General features: G+C 41.8%; 1 protein-coding gene across 2 annotated transcripts in view; it reads left to right on the forward strand.

Annotated features, from left to right (window-relative positions):
• disp3 (dispatched RND transporter family member 3) overlaps nt 1–12,001 on the forward strand; it is a 53,683-nt gene that overhangs the window by 11,131 nt on the left and 30,551 nt on the right. For both annotated transcript variants that reach the window (XM_057356120.1, XM_057356119.1), the window contains exons 2-3: nt 8,333–9,304; nt 10,040–10,259. In XM_057356120.1, coding sequence (XP_057212103.1) covers nt 8,341–9,304; nt 10,040–10,259 — 1,184 coding nt within the window. In that variant the 5' untranslated portion in view covers nt 8,333–8,340. The remainder of the gene's footprint in view (nt 1–8,332; nt 9,305–10,039; nt 10,260–12,001) is intronic.

The raw sequence follows: 12,001 nt of genomic DNA on the forward strand, positions 1-12,001 counted from the left end.
GATATGCCACCGTTTCTGCACCGGACGCGGCGCGACACGACAAAAGACAATAGAATGCATTAGAACCCATTATAATTTAAAATTTCGTCCACACTGGATGCGGCACAACATGACACGACAGCATGGCTTGTTCAACCTCTGTAATAACAGAAAATATGGGCATTGTGCAGTCAGACAGCAAGAAAACTCCAGTTTAGCGCTAGACTCGCCCAGGGAGGGGGAGAATGCCCTTTCGCAGGCGTACGCCCAACCCAGTTGCCGGCCTCACACGCCGGTGGCATGTAAGACACGGGCTGACACTGGTTCCACACGGAGGTTGTATACCTCGCGAAGGTACTGGGCATAGCCCAACCCGCAGCACTACATAGGTCTGCCAGAGAGGCGCCCTGCGCCAGTGCCCACGAGAAGGCCATACCCCGGGTGGAGTGGGCTCTCACTGCAAGCACACGGGCGATCTTGGGACCGGTATGCCAAAGTAATGGCATCCACGATCCCGTGAGCCAATCTCTGTTTGGAGAAAGCCCTCCCCTGGTGCTGTCCCCCAAAGCAGACAAAGAGCTGCTCAGAGCTTCTAAGGCTCTGTGTGCGGTCCAAGTAGAGGCGCAGTGCACATACTGGAGACAACACGTTGGAGGTTGGGTCTTCCTCCCCAGAGGGTAGCGCCTGCAAGGTTCACCACCTGGTCCTGAAGGGAGTGGTGGGAACCTTGGGCACGTAACCAGGCCGGGGTCTCAGGACAATGTGAGAACTACCGGGCCCGAATTCTAGGCACCCATGGTACACGGAGAATGCCTGGAGGTCCCCCACCCTCTTGATGGAAGCGAGCGCCGTCTTCATCGTCAGATGAGAAAGACTGGCGTCTCTGACGGGCTCGAAAGGGGCCGTAGAAAGGCCCTGTAGGACCACATTAAGGTCCCAAGAGGGTACGGAGCACAGTCGAGGTGGATTCACCCTTCTCGCACCCCTGAGGAACCTGGTGACCAGGTCATGTTGGCCAAGGGACTTACCCTCCACGAGATCATGATGAGCGGCAATAGCGGCTACATACACATTCAGCGTGGATGGGGAGAGGTTGCTCTCAAGTCTCTCCTGTAGGAAGGCCAACGCTGACCCGATCGGGCAACTCCGTGGGTTCTCCCCATGAGGTTTTCGGCTCTGCTGACTTACCTGCCTGGTGTTACCGCTGGCCAACGCAACATCAAGTGGAGGTTGTGGAAGGCAGCGAGAAGTTGTGTCGAGAAGCTCTTTTGAGAGAGAGTGGGCACCCGGCTCGGGTTGGGGATGTGGCAGGTGACATCCCGCTTCGACCCGCCGGCGATGATCTGGCTGGGGGGGTCGGGCCCGCTGTTACTCTCAATCCCCCTGGCTCATCCCGTCAGGGCCACTCTGTCTCCTAGGCGGGTTCCCAACAGGGTAGAAGCCCTCTCCCACGGGGCTCTGCATCTCTGGCGGTTTGTCGCTTGGAGGGCCCCAGTACCAGAGGGGCCACCACGGGAGGGAGGGCGGGGCTGCTGGAGGGCAGGCTGCGTTCGGGACCTCGGCGCCCGATAGGTGGCCGGGTCACGGCGGAGCAGTCTGCTTCTTCATGACGGAGAACCTCCATGGTGTCACCACAAAGCCCTGCTTGCGAGATGGGTGCATCTAGAAGGCGAGCCTTCTGAGCATCACTATGCAAGGTTGAGCCACAGATGTCTCCCTAGGACCACTTATCGTGGACGTCGTCTGACCCAGAGCACCCGCCATGACCTTCTTCGCGCGAGGCCGGTGGCTGTGCGCAGCCGGGTCGGTCTTCCCATCAACCAGATCTTAACGCTTTGACTTATGACCCGATGGGTCGCCATAGCATTATGAACCTGATGGACTGCCATAGCGTGGAGGGCGGAGGCAGTTTAACCCACAGAATCGTAAGTCTTCGACACGAGTGTCAAAGAGCTTACATGCCCTGGAAGGGAGCCTTGGTCGACCCCTCCAAGTGGCAGCGTCTGCGGTGCTCCGCGACTGCACATTCCACCTAGGGGACATCGACATATCCCTTAGCTGCCCCACCGTCTAGGGAAGTAACAGCTCCTGAGCTCGTCAGATGGGAAAGCACAACAAACGGCATATTCCACATCTTTGTGAGCTCCTCATGCACCTCCAGGTCAGCCGGGCAAGCACGGCCGTCATCTCTCGTCTTGGGCTCGACCACCCGGGGGTGGGAGCTCCAAGGGGTCTCCGCATTCGATGCCAGGAGGTAGCTGTCCGACGTTATGACAGAAAGTTTGTTCCCATCCCGTTGTCGAGTCTGCCCGCTATGGGACGGCACACCGCCACCCATCGGGGTCGAGCCAGGTGAGCGTGCCGGGGCACTGATGGTCCGCGAGCGGAAAATGCCGGAGTGACATCCATGGGAATCCCCAATCACCCCCGCCGCTCGCCGAAGCGGTCGACCTCGCCGAAGCGGCAGTCGAACTTGCTCGGGAAGCAGACGGGGTTGCGGCTACATTCTGGAGAATGTAGCCAACTGTGACCGCAACACCTTAATCGACGAGCCCTGACTCTGCATGCTGGAACCCCAACATGCAATACAGGTGTCGTGCCCGTCGGACTCGGGATGAGTCTGTCATACCCAAGAACAGAGCTGCGAGACATACCCGAAGACAGCGCAGACTGTGAGAGGAAATTTGTTGTCAATAATGTGAATGTATAGACTAGAGATTCTCACCCTATTTTTTGCTTCCTTTCTCTTGACAAATTTGTCTTCAGCATAATGAATTTGTCCTCTGCAGAGGCAGATGTTCAATTGTCTTCCCACTATGAGGACAGATGTTGATTCTTAGGCTCTTGAGATGGCACCAATCATACATTGGCTTCAAAATAACCATCTCCCCCGTGGAGCAACGCACAGTTGTGTCTTAACTGAAAACTAGTCCAAATGAAAACAATATTTTTAGTGTAAGAGTTATTTTGCAAATATGCTTTTTAATATGTTTGTTGTACATTGATATATCATATGGTTGGTGGTCTTTGGACCTTAAAGGTTTTTTGTCTCTCATACAAACATAGTTTTTATTCCTTTATTTGATATAATAACAGACAGTAACAGAAGGCATTTTGACACAAAACATTATTTGGCATATCAATTTAAATCTGAGATAAATGTAACTTTTACATTCAGAAATTTGGAAAGTATTGTGCAGTTTTAAACAAAATTTTAGACTACATACATACATGCTAATTCGAACATATGTAGTCCAGCTACGGTGTCATATTATTCACTAATTTGTTGCTTGATTTCTAATAAAATAAGATAGGATATGTTCTTGCAGGAACGCAGGTGGTGTATGATAGACACTGGTCATTGCTGGCATTTAGTGAGACTCAGCAAGCAGATGGGCTACAGGTGTGGGGTTAATGGCAGGCTGGGTTGGATCTGGGGATGTCTAGAGAAAGTAACTATTAGTATGAGCGGTTTCCTAACCCAATTCAGATTTCTTCCCATTTTTGCAATACTTTTTCCCTCTACCCAGCACAATGAAACAAACAACGTGCATGATGTGTAAGTTTAATAGCACCATAAAGTGAGAGTGTTTACACTTTCCTGTGAAATCAACCTACAACAGCTAAAATAAAGTTGCTTAAAAAGCATTAGATTGTTTGTTTGAGCATCCTGACAAGCCTGACACAGAAATGTTTGACTTATACTGTATATTGCCAATATATTTATATGTTTGTCTGACCAATGGTAGAAGGGCCAACAGCTAGCCAAATTAATTCACATATTAGTAATGTAGGGAATAATGAAATGAAAGAGCCTTTAAAAACATACTTTGTGATATCATGTTCATATTTTTGAAAACACACAAAACATGCTGGGTCAAAAAGGGATGAACCTTACTTTGGGGTCCTTATATAGACCCAGAAAATGTTAATATTTGACAAACCATGGGTTAAAACAACCCAGTATTTTGGGCTGAAACAATCCAGTATAGGTTAATTTATTACCCAGCAGTTGGGTTCATCCCTTTTTGACACAGTCATGGGTTGAAAATAACCCAACATTTTTAGAGTGAATGTTTTTATATATTTTGTCGTTTTTATATGTCAAAACAGTGGTTTAGAGTTACACGTTTGGCATGCTGTCAGTTACAATTATTTTCTGTGAAAATCATCTGATAGGCTATCATTACTTGGAATATTTTATACAAAATTATCTGTTCCAAACAAGTTTTATTTTCTTCAGTCCATAAAACAAAATAATATATGTTTCAGATCAAGGTGACATATAACATTTAGTCCAGGGACTATACAGATGAAAAATAGCCTTTGGCTAATTCTAGCGCATTTACAGGAATCTTTATTAATGTGCAATGTAAATAAATAAATAAAATATAAATAAATAAATACAATTCAAAATTCAATTTATTAAGTCAAATTCAGTATTTACTTCTTACTGTACCTCTCATACCTTTTGAACGTGGCAAGGAGAGCTTTGAAGGACATATAGTCCTACATAGACATATAGTTTTCCACTAAGAACAAGGCCATACATAACCACATGAAAGTAAAATAAGTTAAAATGTTATGTTTTGAGTAATTCATTCCTTCAGAACCCCACAGAGCACCATAATTTACATCTGGGCTTAGCAAAGCTGTGTGTGCATTGAAAGGTGACTTCTAAATGGCTCCTATCTCAGAATGCTAATTACTGTCTCCACAGCTTATCAGTTTTTCACGAGGGTTTATTTAACGCCTAAATCAAGCATCGATCCACCAGCGGTCATCTAATCCCAGGAGGAAAATCTGCAAGCTCTCTGTGGGACAGAGATATAGGAATGGAGTATCCATACCTGTCTGCCTCTCTTCCCTTATGTTACCTCTATTGCTCTGTCTGTAAGGCCCTTGGGCTTTACACTCTGCTGAAAGTCAATGACTTCCTGGCCTTGTGCTTGCGTACAAGGCTCTGAGGGCAATCTTTGTCCAAAATAAAAGCTTCAAGCTTAGTTTCACACCGCTTCTGGCTGTATTGTACATTAGGCAGGTCTTATATTGGGCTCCTGTCTCACTCTGTCAGCAATTAGGCAGGCTTACACCAGCTGAATGATTTCATTTTCAGTGATGCTGCCAACTGGGTGTCAGCTGCTGATAGTATGTTATCTGTTTCTCTTTTGCCCCTGTAAAGATCTCTCTCTCTCTCTCTCTCTCTCTCTCTCTCTCTCTCTCTCTCTCTCTCTCTCTCCTCTCTCTCTCTCTCTCTCTCTCTCTCTCTCTCTCTCTCTCTCTCTCTCTCTCTCCCTCTCCCTCTCTCTCTCTCTCTCTCTCTCTCTCAATTTTTCTTTATTGGCGTGATTGCGTGTTCTTACAATATTGCCAAAGCATTGAACATATAACAAAAGACATACATTAAGTACAAACATGAGATTAAAATTAAACTAAGGTGCTGAGTAAGGCATAAATATAGAATGAAATATAAAATAGAGTATATGTAAGTAAACAAATGAAATATGGAAATAAAATCTCAATATCAAAAGTATATTTCAGGCAGAAACATGAGAATGTAATAAAGTCAAGAGTGTAGATGTGCATTGATTGTAGCAGATGAAGGCAGTAGTTTGTGCAGCTGATAGATGAATGAAGCAGCAGCTGATGTGTGTCTCTTCTCCCCCAGTAACATCTGCATTCGCTCTGTTTCTGAACATCTATCAAACTCTGGCATGACCTTTGACATTTTGTGGAAGTGTTTCTCTCTCACATCTTTAAATTGATCACAATGAAGGAGAACGTGTGTCTCAGTCTCCACCTCACCAGTGTCACAGTGTGCACAGACTCGTTCTTCCTTTGGAAGCCATGTTTGTCTGTGTCTGCCTCTCTCTACGGCCAGACTGTGATCACTGAGTCTGTATTTGCTCAGGATCCGTCTCTGTTTCACATCTCCAACAGTGTAGAGATCATCTGACACATTGTATTTTCTGTTTAGGGTCCGATAGCATTCTAGTTTACTTTGGTTTTTACTTTCCTTTTCCCAACGGTCTAAATATGACTTTTTACTTTCTTTGATCATTTGGTCTATTCTGATTTAGTTCTGTTCGGTTGTGCCGGTGTGAAGTTTCAGAGCCAGCTGGCAGAAGGGACTGGCTTTCTCTCCCTCTCCCACTCCCTCTCCCTCTTTCTCTCTCTCTCTTACGCTCACTCTGTATGTGTATCTCTCTATCTTTACACATACTATGCAAACTGAGGCTGTTTAAAACCAAACCTAACACTTTTTAAAAGGGGTCATATGGCGCAAATATGTGTTTTTCTGTGTCTTTGGTGTGTTATAAGTTGCCCATGCATGTATTAGACACGTAAAATTGCACAAATTAAAGTGTCGGAACAAAAGATTCATTCTATAAAAGCGAACCCAGACCTGCCTGAAACGCCTCGTGTAACCACACCCCCACAAATCTACGTCAGTTCATGGTATGATTTGACTAAGACCGCCCAAATGTATACACAAGTAACGTGGCGTACCTGTCAGTACAATTGCTTTGGAACCTGATGTTCCAAATATGGTAAGAGGCGTTACATTTCCATCACACGCTTGCAGTATTTGACCAATCACTACGCACTGGTTAACTGGCCAATCATAGCACACCTCGCTTTTCAGAGCGATGAGCTTTGTTAAAAATCCACGCGTTTCCCAGAGGCGGGGCAAAGAGGAGATACAAACATGCACAGTATGTGGAAAATACAGCGTTTTTTGGACCTTAAATCGTATTGCATTACATCTAAAACAAATGATAATATTCGTTTTAGCCACGTCATATGACCCCTTTAAAATGAAAGTGATACAGAAGGACAAATTTTGGTTTGTTAAAACATTTCAGTCAAAGAAACATTTATTTCTTACGTTTTAATAGTCTGAACAGCCCTTTTCTCTACAAAGAACCTTTTGTGAAACAGGAATAATTTTTATGTAACCATTTATCCGATAATGGTTCTTCCATGGCATTGTGTAGAACTTTTATTATTTTTTTAACATGTTTCTTGTTTCCTTTACCCATACGAAAAGTAATTTGAAGTGTAGTAACAATGTCCTGAATGTAATTTTTTGTACAACCTGTTTTACTACAACTATCAAGGTTAAGCAATGGTTACTGTTTAGCAAAACCATGGTTAATTTGTGGTTAGCATGATTAAACAAAAGTAACCATTTTTCTGTTGTTTTTATCTGTAGTAAAACTATGGTTAATTCTAGGGTTGTGAAATGAATAATCACGAATTAATCGCATCCAGAGTAAAGGTTTGTGTTTATATGTCTGCGTACTGTGCATATTAATTTTGTATTTATATACACATACACATGCATGTATACATAAATGTTTATTCATTTTCCTATTTTTCTTAAATACATGCATGTGTGTATGTTTTTAAATACAAAATGAATATGCACAGTACACAGACATATATTAAGTAAACACAAACTTTTATTCTGGATGCAATTAATCGCTATCAATCGTTTGAGAACCCCAGTTAATTTTTGTAAGGGTTGTTTGGTCACTGGGTGATATTTTGAATATCTTTTTGGTATAAAACAATAGATAAATAATTAAATAATTTTCCTGTACTAAATGTTTTCTGTAAAGATAAGAATTACTTCACAAATATACTATACAACTTAAATAGTATGCTTTTAGTATTTAAAAATAATATTATTTTAATTTATTTATATTTATTAGTTTTTACATTAATTTATTGTTTTTATATCATTAATAATTGCGTTTCATGTCACAGAAGGTTACTGAACACTGGCTGAGGAATTTAAATACTTTATTATCATTCAAATAATGTAAAACAATGCAAAATGAGTAAGTGTATTAAGGTCTTAACTGGCTGTATGTTCTATATTTTCTATTTTGGAATAAAGAAGCTCTGGCCATTTCTTGACACTTTAAATAGGTGCTTATAAGGCTCTCCTGAAATCTGCCCAGAGTTCAGTCAGATGAATATATTATCACACAGTCACACACCCACACAAACTTGCTCTGGGTTCAGCATCTTATACCAGAGGCCAAACCATCTGCCAGGCTGATGGCTGCCCTGTGAGACTCGGTTCACTGTTTTCTTCATTTCCTTTCACCACTCACTACCCAGAGGCCAAAACCTTCCACTATTACACTTACAGAAAGACAGAGTTAACGGCTGTGTCCTTGTCTCTGCAGTGCCCATCTGAGAATAACCTGCCACTTTACTGCAGATGCTTCCTAAATCAGCTGTGCTTTATCTCAGTATTCACATATCGAGGCACAAACGCGAAAGCCCACAAGGCCGTAAGACTATAATTTACTGTAAGTGTTTTGTGTCTTTGTCACAGTCGCTGCCATGGACTCGGAAGACGAACCATTGTTGCTCCAAGGTACTTGGAATGTAAGCGAGTTTGAGGAAGAAGAGGAAGATGATGGAGAGATGGGAGAGACCAGTGGAGAAGAGCAGGTCTGTAGAGGGGTGTGGTGGGCTTTAGGCTGGGTGTACACACAGCCCTGGGCAAGCGGGCTAGTTCTGGCGGTGGGATTTCTGGTGCCCTTTGCCCTCTCGACTTATATGTTCCTTAAGTGTGAACCTTTAGATATAGACCTTTCCTACAGCGCCTTTGAGGTTAGGAGTCATTCCTCGGCAGAACGTTTTGATGCTCTGACCGTTGCACTGAAAAATCAGTTGGGGTCTTGGGACAGGCACAGGCGGGACGCTGACGGATTTGATCTTGAAGCCAATGCTCTGAGAGACCTTTTGTTACTCATGGTAAACAGACAGGAAGGTAAAGATGTATCTAAAATGGCAAATGTTACAAGCCCTTCAGGAATCTTGGATACAGAACCGACTGATACAGGGTTACGCAACGAAAATGATAATGAGAAAAATAACAAGAAGAAAATACAAGAGACAAACTCCACAAGCCCTAAAATAGCGGCAAGCGTCAACTCCGGTGCCGAAGATCACAGGAAACCCCACTCACCCTTGATCAGGAAGCGAAGATTTGCGAGCTACTCCTACCTCCAGACTCAGGCCCTGTGGAGGATAGAGCTAGTTTTTGTAGCTCAGGGTGACGATGATAACAACATCTTTACCCCAGAACGGCTTTACACCATCCATCATGTGGAGAGACTTCTAATGCAGCATATGCAGTTTCAGCAGTTCTGCTGGAAGCCACTGGAGGCGTTACGAGACTTACCCCTGGGACCCTCCTTTTGCTCACCTCCAAGCTCCCTCCTGTCCTATCTCTTCCCCAGTGAGCGCGCAGGAAAGATCTACTATGATGGCATGGGACCTGATCTAGCAGATGTTCATGGTGAGTTGTCTGGGGGCCAAACTATTCCACCTTGCACTTCCACACTGTAAAAAAACTTAATTTTACAGAATATTTCTGTTATTTTTTACAGATTTTCCATGTATAATGTTAAAACTGTAATTTACAGAATTGTACTTTTCTTTTACAGATTTTTCATGTCGTTTTTAAAATACGGTCAAAAATGTCTAATTTACAAGAAAACGGGGAAAACACGTAATTTTACAGGGACGTTTATTTTACGGATTATTTCTGGCAGAAATTTTCAATTTTTTTACTGGATTTTTCTACAGTGCACCAATAACACAGTTTCAACATACATTTTTATGAATATATTCATTCCAATCATCTGATTTGATCAATACCCACACAGCAAAATCACCAGTGTTAAAAAAGATCAAATTAACACTCACAGTGTATATATAATCCACACTATAGAAGTGAGAGTTCATTTGACCTTTTTTAACACTGGCGATTTTGCTGTGTGAAAAATACAATATTTACTTTTCTGATGTTAAATCCGACTAAACTGAACTTTTAATGGTATCTGGGTAAAGGTAATCTCTTGCTTATCCGATTTGATCCTGACTTTAGCTAGTTTAAAAGACCTGTCTAAGATGGTAGACCACTATGAACCATGCAGCAACAAACCATCTTAAAACACCTCTTAAATCTTTTAAAGCACTCAGCTTAAACTGAAATTGATATTTTTTATTAAACTCTGTTTTCTATCCTTAGGTGCTCTGAGCTTGGCAATTACCCATCCTCAGTTTTACTGGTATGTGGATGAAAAGCTCACACCAGACAGGCTTCAGTCCTCTCTCCTCCGCAGTGAGATCCATTTCGGGGCTCCTCTTCCCTCATTCTACTCTCTCCAAGACAGACCTTTAGAACAAAGACGTCAATTCAGAGACTTTGTGGTGCGATATGCTGAAATCCTGTCACAGCAATCCACCAGGTGGGTTTTGAGGTTTCCATTGGTGTTGGCAGAACACAAGAGGGTTAGCTGAGGACAAATGTCAATTCACTGCACTGTGTTTTGTTGGTAATTACAAAAACAGTTTCATGTGAGCAAGATTTAAGGTTCACCTTTAACTGGAAAATATAATGCAATACAATATATTAATTATCCTTAAATTGAAACCAAGTGCAATAAACTACCCCATTCGGTCACACTTCAGAATAGGGGGCAATTCCCGCTATTAACAAACCATTAACTAAGACTTTTCCCCCAATAAACTCTTAATTTGTTGCTTATTAATAGTTAGTAAGGTAGTTGGTATGTTAAGGTATTGGGTAGGATTAGGGATGTAGAGTATGGTCATGCAGAACATGTGCTTTATGAGTACTAATAAACAGACAATGTGCCAATAACAGGCATGCTAATAACAACTAGTTAATAGTGAGAATTGCCCCCAATAGTGTTACCAACTATTCTAATATATTAACATTGTATTATTCTGTATATATACAGTACAGTATATCTATATATTAAATTTACAGTATAATAAATCATTTAATATTTGCCTATTATGGAAAATATAGTTTCTTTGCGTAACTGCAAGATGGCCAACTGACTTGGTTCTTTGCAGAACATTTAAATATTGAGACTAAAATATAAAAACAATATAAAAACAGGTAAAGCATAGATAAAACTAAAATATAAAACTAAAATATCATTTAAAACTGAAACATACAGTATAATATCTGAAAGTATATTGAGTATTTACAGCTAACAAAAAAAACGCAAACTCAGAATACTTAACACCAGATCGTTGTAACCTGGAGCAACGCTGCTGTCTTTCTGAAACCTCATATCTCCATGTCTCACCCATGTTTGTCGCTGGGTTTTGCAAATATCTAACCAATAAAAAGTATTCAAACGGGATTGTCAACTTTGACAACACAGTAATCATTTAAAAAGGACAGTGATTTTTCCATTTCCTGAAAAACAGCCAATTTGGACAGCCAAGATTTCAGAAGAACAGTGACAATATGCAACAATATTGTGTACATTTCCTCCAGAGCAAAGTGCTGTTATTGTAATGTGACCTATTATTCACGAACAAATACGAACAACTAAAAAATGACTAAAACAGCAGTGCAAGACACTTTTAGGTAGTTTGGCCTACCACTTCACATATTACCATTATTATATATATAACCAGTATTACCTGCTGACTGTGGTCATTTTAACAAGACGTGCATGTACAATAACAATATTTCAGGACAATTTCTCTGGAGTATCCAAGAGCACAAAGATGGTTGTTCCTTGCTCATGCAGGACTCGAAGCAACAACCTCTTAGATGTCATTACACCATATAACCTCCCCATCAAGAAATTGAACAAAGTTTTTGTTTTCATCCAGTTGTGTTAGTAATTACATACACAAAGTAATGCTTAATAATACCAATGAGCAATGCTGGATTTTGACAGTAAAATATTTTCCCTGGAAAGAATGATGGTACATAAAAGACATCTGTACAACTCTACCTGTGTTCTTATTGCTATCAAGTCAATTAATGCAAATGACAAATCATTATTGCCTAGATGACAATGGTGGAAAGCTGAAATGTGCAAATGGCCAGACATGGACTAGACAATCTCATTACAATACTTATAAACTAATAACTTCTTCAAAAAGCCCACAGACATAATTAAGATAATCTTTTCCATCTGGTAATATGCAGCTATCTCAA

The sequence above is a fragment of the Triplophysa rosa genome, linkage group LG17, assembly GCF_024868665.1.
Source record: "Triplophysa rosa linkage group LG17, Trosa_1v2, whole genome shotgun sequence".
NCBI lineage: Eukaryota > Metazoa > Chordata > Actinopteri > Cypriniformes > Nemacheilidae > Triplophysa > Triplophysa rosa.